The sequence below is a fragment of the Physeter macrocephalus genome, chromosome 11 (assembly GCF_002837175.3).
Source record: "Physeter macrocephalus isolate SW-GA chromosome 11, ASM283717v5, whole genome shotgun sequence".
In the NCBI taxonomy this organism is placed as follows: Eukaryota; Metazoa; Chordata; class Mammalia; order Artiodactyla; family Physeteridae; genus Physeter; species Physeter macrocephalus.
Genome location: NC_041224.1, coordinates 136712067 through 136728289, shown reverse-complemented (window position 1 = coordinate 136728289; position 16223 = coordinate 136712067). Strand labels below are relative to the sequence as shown.

At 41.9% G+C, this 16223-nt stretch overlaps 1 protein-coding gene across 1 annotated transcript in view; it reads left to right on the top strand.

The window, feature by feature from the left end:
- GCH1 (GTP cyclohydrolase 1) overlaps positions 1 to 16223 on the top strand; it is a 51319-nt gene that overhangs the window by 33588 nt on the left and 1508 nt on the right. The window contains exons 3-4 of the mRNA XM_007116410.4: positions 4244 to 4299; positions 15151 to 15182. Coding sequence (XP_007116472.1) covers positions 4244 to 4299; positions 15151 to 15182 — 88 coding nt within the window. The remainder of the gene's footprint in view (positions 1 to 4243; positions 4300 to 15150; positions 15183 to 16223) is intronic.

Sequence of the window (16223 nt, the reverse complement as noted above, 5' to 3'; positions counted from 1 at the left end):
CTTTCATTTTTTTGTTTGTCTTTCCATCGGCTGTTCTGATGGGATGATTTCCATTATTCTATCTCTCAGATCACTTATTTGTTCTGTTTTATTGCTTCTAGATTGGTTTTTATCTTGGGAATTGACTTATCTAATTTTGATTGGTTCCTCTATAGTTTCTAGTTCCTTGTTACAGTGGCCTGCATTTCTATCTATAATCCTTTAGCATTTTTATTACCTATATTTTAAAGTTGGGGTCTAGTTGACTGGTAAAGCCTGTTTCATTATTAGTTCTTTCAGGGGATTTCTCTTGTCCTTTTAATTGGGAGTAGTTCCTCTGCTTTTTCATTGTACTTAACTGTTTCTCCTAAATTCATAATCTACTGTGGTCTTGAAGGGGTGTTTTAATGTGGGGTGTCCCTGTGTAGACTGTGTGAGTCCAGTATTTTTGATGCAAGGGCTGTTTTTGGTATGCATGCCAGCCACGTCTTTCCTCAAAGTGTACTGGCCGTCATCCTCCTGATAGCAGATGTGATTGGTGGTGTGTCCAGAGCCTGAGCTGGGTGTCGGGTGGGGCCTGCTCTTTGCTCCGTGGCTGTCACACACGGGGTGGGGTGTGCTCCCCAGTTGTTGGAGCAGAAGCCTAGAGGGTCAGGTTCAGTAAGGCTCCATGGCCCTTGAATGCATGCCTTGTCTCAAAGCATGTGGCTGCTGAAGCAGGTAAAGCCCACATGGTCACAGTGAACCCAGGCACCGCCCACGCAGGTGTCCACACCTCTGCTCAGCAGCAGCCCAAGGCCATGTCCCTTTCTCCATTGTGTTCGTCCCAGGCCTAGTTCTAGGCTGTGATGTGGAGTGGGCTGGTGCAGGGGGCCAGGGTGCGATGACTGCAGGAATCCAGGTGGTTGTGCTGCTGCCTGGCACCCGGGCTGCCTCTGTGGTGGACCTCTTCCAGGACCTATCTGCCCCAGATCTGGCACCGAGCTGTAGCGTGGGGTGGGCGGACCTGGCGTGCTCCTGGCAGGTAGTGAGGCACTGTTTACTCCTCCCCAGAGGCTGTCCACCCAAGACGTTTCTGTGGTGCCACCCAATGTGTGTGCCGACCAAGTCGGCCATGGCTGGACTGCCCCTACCATGTGAATGCTGACAGTGGACTTTGAGGTTTGGCCCAGACCACACCCCAGGCCCTCAGAACTATCTCTTTGCAGCTAGGCTGGGTCCTCTCTCAGGACTTGTCCATCTGGGATTCAGTGCCTAAGCTGTGTGTGTACTAGCAGCACCCCTCCTGGCCCTGGCAAGCTTTTTGGACTGGAAGTGTGGCCAGGTGGAAGCCAGCGGTGCCCTCTCTCCCGATTGCTGGCCAGCCAGCTTGCGCATTCCTTGCAAGCAGAGTCCAGGCCCCTCTAGCCCCTCTGTCTATTCCAGCAAACCTCCCAGTAGGCAAGGGGGCCCCTCAGGGCTTGGGCCTGCCCCTGTGGACCTTCCCTCCTTCACAGATCCCTCCCAGGGGCACTGGTCCTGTCCTGATGCCTTTTTTTTTTTTTTTTTTTTCCTCATCCTGCCTGGTTACACAGAGAACTTTCTTATAGCTTTGGTTATATAAGAAATCTGCCAGTTTCCAGTTGGTTTTCTGTATGAATTGTTCCATGTGTAGATGGATTTTGATGTGCTTGTTGGGGGAAATGAGCTCTACATCCTTCTGCTCCGCCATCTTGATCCTCCTCTTGCATGCATTTCTATTGGAATGTACCTAGGAGTGGATGTACAGGGATACAGGGTGTACCTGTGTTCAACTTATTAAATACAGACTTTTAGTTTTCCAAATTGGTTGTACCAGTTTACATTTCATACACTCTCATGAGTCCTAGTCACTTCACATCCTCATCAACATTTGGCACTTTCAGTCTTTTTAAGTTTAGTATTCTGATGTGTGTGTAGTGGTATCTCTTTTTAAAACCTTTTATTACAGAAAATTTCAAACATATCTAAGAATAGGTGTATTAGTATATAACGTTCCATATTCCCATCAACCAGTTTCAACAGTTATCAGTAAAGGACCAATCTTGTTCTATATACGTCGCCACTGGACTATTTTGAAGCAAATCCTAGATAACATTGTTTTTTTCTATAATTTCTTCCAGCATATTTCTCTAAAAGATAAGGATTATTTTTAAGAAACATAACTGATTTGATGATCAACCTAAAAAGTTGGCAGTAAATCCTTCAATATATTGAAGTATGTTATAGACAGCATGACTCTAAATTACTAATTATTAATACCTATCTAAAATATTCTTACTTATCCTCAGTAGCACTACCATAGACAAAAGTAACAGTAATTCCTAAATAGCATCTAATAACTGATATTTACATGTTTCCAGGTGTCTCAGCTGTCTTGTTGGTTTAAACCAGAATCCAAATAAGGGTTACACATTTGCATTCGCATTGCATTTGGTTGTTATGCATCTTAAGTCTCTTAATCTACAATAATCTCCTCTGCCAGCCCCACCTCCAGCCCCACCCTGATGACATTCTTTACTGGAGAAACTAGGCCAGTTGTTCTGTAGAGTGTCTCAGTTTCTGGATTTGCTCCATTCAATCTCTGCATTTTTCTGTAAACTGGATTAGATCTAAAACGTCCTAAGTTTAAGGTTAAACATATTTGACAAGAGTAGTTCATCGGGGTGCTGAGGATTCCGTATTCCATCACATGAGGAGGCACATATGGTCTGCTAGTCACACAACTAATGATGCTGGGTTGTGACAGCAGGGCTATGGATTTTCAGAAATGAGGGAACCTTTGAGCTCATGGCTACCTTTCATTTTAAGTGAGAATATCAGGCCCAGGAAGCTGTGAATTGTCCAGGAGGACATAGGGAGTTAGTGACTTGGCTGGGGTCAGACCCAGGAACTTGATCCTGTACTCAGCCTCCCTCCACTGTATCCTCCTACCTTCTGCTCTGATTACTTCTGTGTCTGTGTTCTTACTAACTCGGTTTTTAAACATACTGTTCAGTGATGATTGCCTAAAGTGGCCATTTACAGGAATTCCCTGGTGGTCCAGTGGTTAGGACTCCACGCTTTCACTGCCAAGGGCGCAGGTTCGATCCCTGGTCAAGGAGCTAAGATCCCACAAGCCGCACGGCATGGCCGAAAAAAAAAGTGACCATTTTAATGACAGGATCTTTAGGAAGACTAAAAATAGAATAAACAAATAAATTATAGCTCTGTATATAAGTGTATAAATTTCAAGTGGTACTTCTGTACCTTGGTTCTATGGGAAAGTTCCAACTCTAATTTTTCTTTGAAATACCCAATGTTCAGGTGCTACTTAACTTTCTCCTTTTGCTGAGCAGGAAGGCAATGAATTGATATTCTCAGACTCCCAAAGCATAGTGCCTAATAGATGAAAAAAAAAAAAAACACCACGAATTACTCCTGGATTATTCAAGTGTACAGTAAATATTAGGTGAACAAATGCAACAAATGCTGGCAAACCATGATGCAAATGAGTTGATCATTTTATATTAGGTAAATTGATTGCCTATAAGTGACCATTTATTAATCTTTTTACAGAACTAATATTCTCTCATACTTAACACTTGGCTGAAAGACATGTAACTTTTTCATATTAGATATTAATCAGTGCTTTTTAAGATTATAGAAATGGCTTTGCCTTATAGTAGGTCCTACAAGAACTTAGGTCTTAGGATCCAGATTCTTTCTGAGTCACAACTTGTAGCTGTGTCCTGTGTTCTCTAGCAGCTTAGAAATGGGACTACCCAGGATGACAAAGAGCACAGAGACCCTCTTTCTGTGCAACAGGGCAAGATTTTTAAGGCCACCATGATGTGTAGAATGGCAGTATTTATATTTACAGTTTGAGCCATTTAAAGGAGGTTTTCTTAGCTACATTTTAATGTTGCTGTGGGATAATTAGCACTTTCCTGAGAAAGTTTCCCCTCAACAGAGGAAAGAGTTTAAGAATTGTGTCAAGAGTTTAACTTCACCAGGAAATATCACAACTATACTTCAAATTTGTCATTTTCTTAATAGTCATTCTTATTTTCCTTTTACTGATTTTATGTGATTTTTTAACTGCTTATGTAAGTGCTTCATTATCTGTCTTAAAGCTTCTAGATGTTTTAAAAATATGTTTTCATTGTGTTGAACTGCACTGTAAGTATACTGTATTACGTTTCCTTTCGTCACAAAGAAGTATTGTGCTTTCACTTAGCTCATGCTTTCTGTCTCTTCTCTGAAGGTCCATATCGGTTATCTTCCTAACAAGCAAGTTCTTGGCCTCAGCAAGCTTGCTAGGTAAGTATGACTGTGTAGTGAATAAGGTGACAGGTTTATAGGAACTGCCCCTACATGGTGAGAATCTTATCAGGCTTTGTCTCTTGATCACTGTGGATCTAACTTGGAAGGTACATTCCAACTTACTTTATAGTTGCAGAGACAATATATAGACAATAAGTATAGTCTAAGACAGACTAAGAGGACCTGAAAACACAAATGCCCTTTCCTTCTCGCCCCCCTATTGACTGCCTTCCTTCTCCACCTCCCACCTGCACATCCTTGAAGCCTTACCTCACACTTCTCTCAGTAGAGCCTTCGCTGACTAGAGAGGACCTGAGGGTGCATTCAGTTCAGCCCCCATTCTTTAAGGGTGGTTTAGCTAACTGCAGGGGAGAGGAAACCGGCACAGAGGTCTAACTGCACTGCTCTTTGAAGTGGGGGCCTCAACCCTGCCTTCCACTGTGCCTGGGTACCTCCACACATCTCTGCATCCCGTAGGGCCAGTTGGTTCACATCTGGTTCCGTTGCTTCTACAGACCCAAGACCATGCCTTCCTTGGCTTTTTCCGCTTTTTTTTTTTTTTTCCCCCTCAGCTCTATTCTGAGACAATACTAACTCTATTTCTCTTTCTGCTGCAGTCTTTTTTCATTCTTGATCCTATGGGTTCTGGCCTTTGCTACCATTTTTGAGTTTTAGGAAAGAGTGGTGATATATACAAGCATGGTCTCCTGTGTTTAACTAGAAGTCAAATTGAGGGTCAGTGTTCATATATCTCTGATAGGGACAATAAAATATTGGGGACTAGACCTAAATACCCTTTTGTGTAGTTTCCTTGTATAGAGTTAGCGAGTTGTGGGTGATGGGGAGATATTGGGAGGTGCATGTGTTAAAGGAGAGTTAAAATGAAGGAGTAGGTAATGAAATGCCATCAAGAGTCCCCCTCCTTCTAAAAATAAACCAAGCTAAGTTTGGATAACTTGATTGAGGTGAAAGTGACCATATCAAAATTGGAATAAACATACCTTTGTGACCAACTGATATCTGTGGCTCTGATATGTTCCTGCTTCTTCTCCACTTAGACAATCCTGAAATGGTGGTCCAGATCTTTTTCAATTCTGTGTTGGACTCTATAAACACCGCCCCTGCAACCTGATGCCTGCTCTCCACAGCTGTTCTTTTTACTTTGTTTTCACTTCCACTTTCTTACTCATTTCTTCTAGGGATTAAGGAGAAAGTAGGTAGAAGAGAGAAATTGAACTTCCCTAGTTTCTGACTAGTTTCCCTAGTTTAATTCCTACTTGGCAATCTCACTACCAGACAGGACTACTTGGTAGCATGAAAGGATGTTCTTATATCATAAATATAATTGCTTCACTGCAATCATCAGGCTCTTAATACAAATACACAAACAAGTTGGTGCCTTTCAGTGATCTGTACCCAATGGCGGTGCCAAGGAGTGGCTGAAAAATAGTATTGGTATTGATGGGGGTAATCAACCTTGTTATAATTTCTATTAGCAGCCTCCTCTCCAATAACTTACTCCCAAGCGGTAAAGTTATATCAGCTGAATACAAGTGTCTTTATTATAATTGGTTATTCTTACTGTTATATAATACATAGTCTAAGATCAGCAGGCTTGCTGTGCAAACATAGCTGTAGGCTCACTCCCCTGGTTCCCTCTCTTCCAGCAAGATTGCCAATCTTCCACCTTATATAGAAATCCTGGCACTGCTCCTGCCTGTATCAGACTGCCCATGTGTGAAAGGTATAGCATAGACAGTTTTCATATTATAAAAAGCTTGGGAGACCACACTAGGCCATGGTCTTAATGTAAGCAGTCTTCTCTAGAAGACCACACTATGTAGGCCGTGGCTAACACTTTATAGAAATGGATTCGAGAGTGATCTAGTGAGATCTTGGAAAAACTGGTACTTGGGGGTAGAAGGGAATAGTCTTTGGTTATTTCCTTTCCTAGTGAAAAGGAAAAGCTCTCCAATAATTAAGCTTTTACGAACAATACAAAGGAGTTAGTTAATTATTAGCATGGGGATTTGTCCTTACGCTAATAGGATTAAAACGTAAGAAAAAAAAATGGAGCAGTAAACCAAAGAACTGAACTCAGATATTTTGTAAAAATTTTGAATAAAGGGTCTATTAAATGAAACAGGAGACTAAGATATTATCCAACTGCTTATTCCTTATAAGAAGTTGGAATATTTAGGGAATGAAGAGGAATAAATAAGGCTAAATGTCTTAGCAAAACTTCACTGCTCATTTTAATCTTGTATGTGAAGTTTGTTATATGCTTGCCTTTAAACGAATGACCTTTCAGTGCCAGGGAAGTCAAATATCAAACAACAGTAAAGCTTTAAGTAACAAGAAAATGCCAAAAGTGAGTTGATCTGGTTTAACTCTAGTAGAATTCTAGAGTAAATTTAGTTTGAATAGAAATTCCTTCTGTTGCTGAAAATCCACTGAACATGTATTCATTTTCTTGAATTAGAAAATTGAGTGAACACAATTAAATCTTGAATATAGAATTGTAGTGCCTCAGGTAGCCATGGTTCAACTGTTGGGCACCTACTGTGAAAGGACAATGTGCCAGTTATCATGGCTGCTAGAGAGAAGTAGGACAGAGCCACTGCCCTCAAGGAGAGTGGACAGTACTCGGCAGCAGGTGCCACAGATGTGCCTGGTTAGGAGGTCTGAGTTCAGAGAAGCCAAGATGGCTGTGGCCAGGCAGGACTGAGGAGACCCAGAGGTAGAGGGCTGAACAGAATTCTGAACAGAAGAGAAATTCCTGTAGGTATAGTTAATGCATAAACAAAGGCAAATCAGAGGGTAGGAGCAAGGCATCTTCCAGTAGATTGGGAGCAGTTTGATTGATACAAGAGATTTAGGCAGAGGTGACTGGGAGATAGTTAAAAAGGGTAGATTAGATCACAAAGGCAACATTAGATTACAAAGGGAACATTGTTTTCTTGTTTCTCTATGCTATAAAAGTAACATACCAGTTAAACTTAAATACAAATGAGTGAGTAAAGGGAAAACTTTTCTTTCCTATTTCCACTCCCCACTGGAGATCTTTCACTATCCTTCTGGAAGATTTCAGTGCAAACACAAACATGTAGCCTTAAAACTACTAGCTAAACAAGGCAAAAGGGGATCATATCCTACATTCTATACTACTTTTTTAAAAAAACTTAATACCTTGAAATTCCTTGGACATCTTTTAGTCTAAAAAAGTTCCTTTTAATGGCTACATAGTATTTCTTTAATATAATTCATTTAACCAGTCTTTGATATAAGAATAGCCTACAGTTTGAGACTACTGTCAAAAATAGGAAAAAGAAGAACTTTGGTGAACATGTCCTTATATATTTCCTTACTTTGAGTCTGTAAGATTGGAGTAGGATTTGCTGGGTTAAGGGTAGCTAAATTTTTGATAATACCAAATTGCTCTCCAGAAAAGATCATACTGATCTATACTCCAGTAATAGATTAAAGGTGTGTGTTTCTCTACACCCTTTTGCCAACACTGGCAAACATTGAAGAGTGTGAAACCCAAACAGGTAAGTAAAAAATGGCACCTGTTGTTTTAATTTGCATTTAATCGAGTTAGGCTGAATTTTTTCAGGAACTTCCTGCTCTTAGTCTTTGCTAATTTTTCCATTGGGTTGCTTGTCTTTTTATTACTGATCTGTATGAGCTCTCTGAATATTAAAGCTGCAAATAATTTTTCCAGGCTTGTCATTTGTCTGTTTTCTAGTAGTATTTTTCATGAAGTTTAAAACCTATGTAACCATAAACTCATGTTTTTGGGGGGTATTTTTATGGCTTTATTTTTATATTTAGATCTTTGCTTCATCTGGAAATGTATTTTGGGGCAAGGAGTAAGGGGGAATCCATCCATTGCTGTTGTATGCTCACTAACCCCCTGCAACACCTCCACTTCCCTCGCATCATCACCACACTGCCTTCTTGGTATCCTCACTGCCACTCTCTGGGCCTTCATGTTCCTCCTGGGTTGTGTGTTAAATTCCTAACTCCTGTCCTCTCATCTCTTAGGATCCTTAAATCTGCTCTCATATGCTGCTAGGATGTTCTCTCTCAAGTGTGGATTTGACAAAAGCTATGGAGCTGCGAAGGGGCAGCATTAATAAAGTTCAAGCTTCTTACCTTAGCTGACAAGTCCCACTGTGATCTGGCTCTATTCTTGCTCTTCTTTCACTTTTTGCTTTAGCCACACTTGAGAATTTGCAGCCCAGTGTCAAGTCTAGCTTGTCAAGTTATATGAAGGCATCAGAAATACTTCTAAGGTTTGCAAGGGTTAAATTATACCATCCATGGGTTCTTCCTGCAAAAGTATCACCAGATTACTTTCCTAGTTGCCAGAGGAGGAAGTGGAGAGAAAGCATAATGCAAGAGAAAACAGAGGCTCGAGCACAGATGTTGTAAGACCAGTAAGTAGGCTATTTAAATAAGCTGTCCACTGGGTTAAATCTAGTATCCAACCGTGTGCCCCTTTTAAAATAATAAAATGTTAATAAAAATCAAGGCAAAATTTGTCAAAGGGGATAAAGTGAGTCCTCTTATTTTGAGAAGGTTGTGTAATAAAAGTGGTCATGAATCTTCATCAAATGGGTTCAAAACAAAACATGAACTGGCTGAAATGCATAGAGAAACTGACAAACCTGAAAAGAGTAGGAACACTAATTACCTCTCCATCTTTGAAGTGGACAAAAAGGATATACACAGCAGAGTAATAGAATTTTGGCCAAAAGGTAAGCTTAAACTTAAAAAAATTGAACAGGCTGTTGTGTAACAAGAAAACTAGAAATTCAAGATTAAAAACCCAACTATTTAGAAGTCAAAATTTTAAAAAATTCCTTAGACATAAAAAAATCATGATGCTAACACTATATAAATTGTATACAGTCTTTACTACAAAGCCATTCTTTGGAACTAACAAACACCAACCCTCCCCAAAGTCTTCCAAAAGATTTAAGAGGAACCCTTCCAAACTCATTTCAAGACATTATCCTGATACCAAACCAGACAAGGCCACTACAAGAAGAAAATTACAAGCCAAATACCCCTGATTAATATAGATGCAAAAATCCACAATATATTAGCAAACTGAAATCAGTAATTCATTAAGAGGATCACACACTATGATCAAGTGGGATTTATTCCAGGGGTGCAAGGATGGTTCAACATTTGCAAACCAATCAATGTGATACACCACACTAACAAAATGAATGATAAAATCATATCTCATTTGATGTAGAAAAGCATTTGACAGAATTCAATATCCATTCATGATAAAAACTTGAGTAGAAAGGCAACCTACCTCATTGCCTGTGTAATAAAGACTATGTATGACAAGCCCACAGCTAACATCTTACTCAATGGTGACAAGCTGAAAGCATGAAAATCTATCAAAAGTTGCTTATAAGTCTGAGAGAATAATTCTATTTAGAAATGAGGGGTTATGTAACTAAGAATATGCTTTTAAAACTTTAAAAAACAGGTTAAAGAAAAAGATGGACAGGAATGAAGCAAGCATTAGAAAACCTGGATCAGCTAGTAACCATTAGAAAAAGTAAAATTAATGTTGGGAGAGGGGTGGAGGGGAAGGGGCTGGACCCAGTCAATTTCCTAGGCATTCTTTCAAACTTCTAAGTAACCAGTAGTTTTCATGTTGTGTAAGTAATTCAAGAGCATGGAAAAACCTGAAAAGCTATACAATTAATTAGATGAAGCTGTCTGTCCCTGATAACAAAGCCTGATAAAGCTGTTAATTATAGACTACCCTCAATTATGAGTAGTCATAAAAATCCTAAATATCAAAAAACGTACTTCAGTAGGCTACAAGTACTGTTTTCATCATCCAAGGAGCTTTACTTCAAGAATACAAAAATAGGTTACATTAAAATTTGAGAACTACTGATTCCAAGAGTATGGTAAACTAGATTGTAATGATATCTTGGTATAGCATACTAAGATATAATGTGTATTAACATTTCACACATTGGGGGAAATATGAAGCAGTTATTGTAAGAATCCACAGGAATTACCCAGCACTGGGGCCAAAGTCAGGGTTTTGTCCTCCCTGTTCTCCCCTAAATATTCTGGGGAGAGCAGGAAGAACCACCCCTAGGTACATGGTCACTTAGGTGTGGGGTCAGAATTCACATTACCTGTGTGGTCCTCAAAAAACCCAAGGCAATTATTTAAGATGTCACTAAGGAGTTAGCCTTCTAGCACCTAGCAGAAACAAGTGCGTGTTTGGATACTTTTATCCAGGCTTCAAAGAATTCCCACAAATGTTCCTAAGAGCACGTGTTCACTGAAAGTAAAAGAAAGTCACCATGAGCCAGATTCAGCTAAAACAATTGGTCAAATAGGGCAGATACCAGAGTTATCAGATACAGAATATACAAGTGTGTTAGAAAAATAAGAGTACTGAACGTTTGACAAAGGGGCAAGAAACTTTCAGAATTAGCTAGGCAGATTGGAAAAGGAACCAAATATAACTTGTAGGAAGAAAAGATGTGATAATGGAATCCGAAGTCCAGTACACTCACATTAAACAGATTTGGCACAGCTGAAAATGAGTTAACCCGAAAAAAGGTCTGAAGAAACTGCATGGAATACAACAGACAGGTGGGAAGTATGAATGAGAATGTAAGACATGGAAGACTAAGAAGGTATAATATGCCGTTCATTGAAATTCCTGGGGGTAAGAGGCAATGGGGTAGGTGCAGTATTAGAGAAGTTAACAGCTGAGACGTTTCCAGAGCATATGCAGCCTATCAGTCTTCAGATTCAGGAAGCCTAAAGGATCCCAAACAGGACAAATGAAATTAAACCCCCGTCTAGATACAACATAGGCAAGAGTGCACATACTCAAATACCATAAAAGCAGCCGCACAGAAAAGTGTTACCTACAAGGTAACAGCAATTAGACTGACCATTGATTTGCCTATGGCGGTATTGAAAAGCAGATAAATGTCAGTGTCAAACTAGAATTCTCTTCCCAATAATTACCTCTCAGCAAGTTATCTTGACAGATGAGGGCAAAATAAAGGTTGGTTTTTTTTTTGCAGTACGCGGGCCTCTCACTGCTGTGGCCTCACCCGTTGCGGAGCACGGGCTCCGGACGCGCAGGCTCAGCGGCCATGGCTCACGGGCCCAGCCGCTCCGCGGCATGTGGGATCTTCCCGGACCGGGGCACGAACCCGTGTCCCCTGCATCGGCAGGCGGACTCCCAACCACTGCGCCACCAGGGAAGCCCGAGGTGTTTTTTTTAAGTTCAGTGAAGCTATACGTTGGGCTGCACCTTAAAGGCCTGCAAGCCCTGTAGTTGCCCAGCCTCAAAACTGAAGAACGAACCTAGAAACATCAGCAGTTTAGTGGGCAGGGGATCTTCCTAGTCTGAAGAAAAAGGTCCTGGAGCGACGCCTCCCCGCACTCGGCAACAACCTTCTCTACTCGGGGTAGAAGGCTACCACTTACAGGGGAAATTGATGTCAAGTTGGCTCATCAGTTACCAGGGAAACTAGCAGCTAGGGCAGGGGGCAAGCACAAGGGCGGTAACTGATGAAGCCCTATAACTAGGAGGATTGGATAGTCATGTGAGTGAAGCAGGGACTGATCAAGCAAGAGGACAGCCATCTTGAATGGCCTGACCATACCCTCTACCCTTACATACCCTGCACGACCCTTACAATCTTGGTCCACCCCTCTTGTGCAGTGTCCCTAGGGTCAGGTATGTAGAGGGGCACCACAACCAGATACCACAAATGCAGTACAGACAGCAGCAGCTAAAGAGTAGCAAGAGAAAGCAAGGCACTTAGCAGGTCCATTTACCATGGAAGTCCAGAGGAGGAGGACAACGGCATCTCACCGTAGACCCAGCAATCAGACTCATTTTGCGGCGAGCCCACTGTTGTCACCCAGCCCTGGAACAGATTCCCTCCCCTCAGGCAAGGGACAAAATATAAGATGTTTCACAATCACAATATAGGTGAGGTCATGACCATTAAGCAAAACATAAGCAATAATAGCATCCTGAGATAACGTGGTTTTTGTCCTGGCCTGCAGGACCACACGGCCTGTCCACCCTCAGTCCCCACAGCCGTGCCTAGTATTGGAAAGGTGGTGTGACAACCGACCACAGGGTTAATATAACGCTGCCTTTCTCCAGTAGGGGCCCAGATTAATTACCTCAGCAGTCTTAGGTGGGGCTGGGTAGGAGTCAGGTGAAATCGCTAAGTCCCTTTCTAATCCTATTCCCCAACGGGGCGGCAAACCCAAACCACCTGGGACTTACTGTCAGTTCCAGGGCTATTTTATAATGTGTTCCCCTTGGGGTTAGATCCTGTGACAAGGGCAAAAATGAGTTATTGTCCATCTGTGGTCAACAGCTGAACTCAGAGGGTGTTGACTAGTTACCTCTGGGTGAATATGACGTATGCACTGGGACCGCTGATCCTGGGATGTTCAGTTATAGTTTGTAGGGCTTGAGTTAGCCTCCTGGGCCATGCATTGAGAGAGCCGGTTTCCCATCTCAGTTGTTAAGCAGTCCATTCAGCCTTTCAATTAGCCGGCAGCAGTGAGGTTGTAGGGCAGGTGAAAATGCCAGTGTGTCATTTCTATCAGCCCATTCCTGAACTTCACAGCTGGCAAAGTGGATTCCTTGGTCACTATCGATGTCCACGAGGGTCCTGTATGTCACAAGCAGCTGTTCTAGACCCCAAATCATGGTTTTGTGCATTGCTCGATGACTCGGGTAGGCCTTTTGTAGCGTCTTCCACCTACTGTAATGCACTGTAGACTGCATATGGCTGTTGTTCCATGACACTATATGGTTGCTCCGCCCCCTTCCACAGCTGGGACCAGAAGCCCATGGGTACTCGTATTAGTTTGCCGTTGCCACAGACCCCAACCAAATCCTCCCAGGTAACTGGCCACGTCCAATTTGCAAGCCTGACCCTGATTTAGTATCCCTAAAGCCTGTGTCTGTAATTGTTTAGGGATGGTGAGTTGGGGTCTGCTTATATATTCTAGATATTCCAGGTCCTTGAGTTTTGTCTGTGTTCACCAGCCAGCCCAGAGCAGTCAGATGAGCTATGAGCGCGGGGCTGCTACTTTTAAATTGGAAAGAGACTCTGAGGATAGCAGGCTATCATCAATATAATGGAAGGAGAAGGCATCTCTCATGGTAGTCAGCTGCCACAGGGCCCCACATGGCTAGTGGACAGCCACCTCGCGATTCCCGCCCCCCCCCAACTTTCTGTTCCCCACCCGTATTTCCCGACATCTCTGCATTCACGGGAGTTTCCTCGGCCTCCTGGCTGGCTCAGCAATTATTGGGCTGCGCCTCGAAGGCCTGCAAGCCTTATGATTGATTGCCCAGCCTCAAGACTGAAGAACGAGCCCCGAAACAGTGACAGAGACATCAACGGTTTAGTGGAGAGGAGGATCTTACTAGTCCAAAGCCAGGTCCTGGAGCAGCTTCTCACCGTGCGTGGCAACAACCTTCACTACCCCGGGGAGAAGGAGGCTACCATTTATAGGGGGAATTGACATCAGGTTGGCTCATCAGTTACCAGGGAAACCAGCGGCTGGGGCAGAGGGCAAGCATGGAGGCAGTTACTGATTAAGCCCTATAATGAAGAGGATTGGCTAGTCATGTGAGTGAATCAGGGACTCATCAAGCAGGAGATGTAGAGAGAGCAAGACAACAGCCATCTTGAATGGCCTTCATACACTATGTGATTATCTTTAAGGCTGAGAAGACAGAAATCCGACACCTATTCTTTACTTGAAAAAGAAAAACAAATAAACTAGGAATAAGAAATGATAAACTCTGAGCATAGGGGCCCTGTTCGCCACATAATCATATACACAGTAGGTACTCAATAACGAATGACCCTCTTCTGGCATGGTCGCCAGCAACAGGCAGGCACCCGGGCTGGCAGTGAAATGTTAGAGGCATTCCTGTTAGGGTAGGCAGCCCACCTGTGACTGACTTCATTGGCTGTCGCAGGTATAAAGAATCAAGTCATCAGTTCTGTCTGAGTGGCACAGTGGGGGAAAGGGCGATAACATACCTCATAGGTAAGCTGATCCTTAAATTGAGTCCAAATTCATGACTAAAAGGCCAAATTTTAAAGAAAAGACCCTTCACATGAATTGCGATCCTCAAATGTGTAATTCTGTAGCCCTCTTTACATTTTACAGCCAGAGTAAAAGATATTGAAAGGGGAAATTCATCACTTGACAGATTGTGTTATGAGCTAAGATCAGGGGCTTTTATTTGGAGGGGGCGGTTAATCCTACTGAGTGCTTAAGTAGACCTGTATTATAAAGAGATGTCTGAAGAAGTCTGTTTAGCTCTAATCTGATTATCCTAATAGGTTTAGTTGGTACATAGTTGATATTTGTCTGCTATTAATTAACAAATAGTCTTTATTTTTAACTTGAGCTTTAAGCTCTTATTAAACAATATGGTTAATTAGAACACGTGAGACGTGACCTAAAATTGATGATGTGGGAGCTTGAAAATTACTCACCTCTAATTGTTGTTTTTCCTAAGTGAATGTTACACTTAATTCTCTCTGTCTTTGGGGACTTAGGGAAGCACCACTGTGTCATGGTTGGTGGTCTCCTTTAGACCCTCCCTCTTCTCATTTACTTGTAATTTCTGTATCTTTCTATCCTCCTCCTATAAGCATTTACCTCCTGCCCAGATCCTACAATTACTTCAATACAGCAATTATTCTTTAGACTTATGGGGAAGCCTTGCCAATTTCACTTCAAACAATTTATAATTAACTGAAACAATTCTTTCTTTTCTAGGATTGTAGAAATCTATAGTAGAAGATTACAAGGTAAACTTTGAAACTACTTTATTTACAGAAAAACATTTTTTATTAAGGAAAAAGTATATTTTGTTCTTATTACAAGTGTAATACATATGGCTTATAAAAATCAAGGGAATTCCCTGGCGGTCCAGTGGTTAGGACTCAGTGCATTCGCTGCGGTGGCCAGGGTTCAATACCTGTTCAGAGAGCTAAGATTCCCCCAAGCTGTGTGGTGTGACCAAAAAAAAAGAGAAATTAAAACTTTATAGGAATATAAAACAGAAAGTCTGCTGTGTCTCAAGCCTCCAGAACAAATCATTGTATTTGCACATTCCTTCACATTTTATTGCATATACCAACATTAAAAAAACAATCTACTTTTATTATAGTATTTGAAAATTGGTGTCACCTTCTTTTTCCCCTACTTTTTCACTTACCAAATCTTAAACATTGTTTCACATACATGTAACCATCTCATTCATTTTGCTGGCTATTCAGCATTCCATTGTACAGCTACGCTGTGGCTTGATTTAACCAGTTCCTGCTCTGTTATATGGGGATTTTGTCGGTTTTCAAATAGATGCAGTGCTGAACACTTAATGTTTTCAAAGATGTTTATTCACCACAGGAACTACATTATTTAGGTTAAATCGTTGATTTTCAACATTGCTCTAAGTACAATTCAATAATTGGACTGTAGCTCCTTTGTTAACCCTGCTTCAAGCTATTTATTCATTTACTTTATTCTGCCTCCATGGGGGTGCTTGTTATCAATATTTGGTCAGTCTTTCTGCACACCTAAAGAGACAGTCGTCATTCTGATCTGTTCCCTCCAGTGGTGCTGGAGGGCACCAGGGGTTCCTTAGCTCCCCTTGGCAGCTGTACTGCAGGTGAGGGGACTGAACAGGGGCATCGTGGGGCCCAGACAGCAGATGAAGCAAACTGGTAAAAGGTGGTGTGTCTCGGCTCTTAAACCTCACCAAAGTCTTGCTTTTTTTTTTTTTTTTTTTTTTTTTTTTTACGGTACGCGGGCCTCTCACTGTTGTGGCCTCTCCCGTTGCGGAGCAC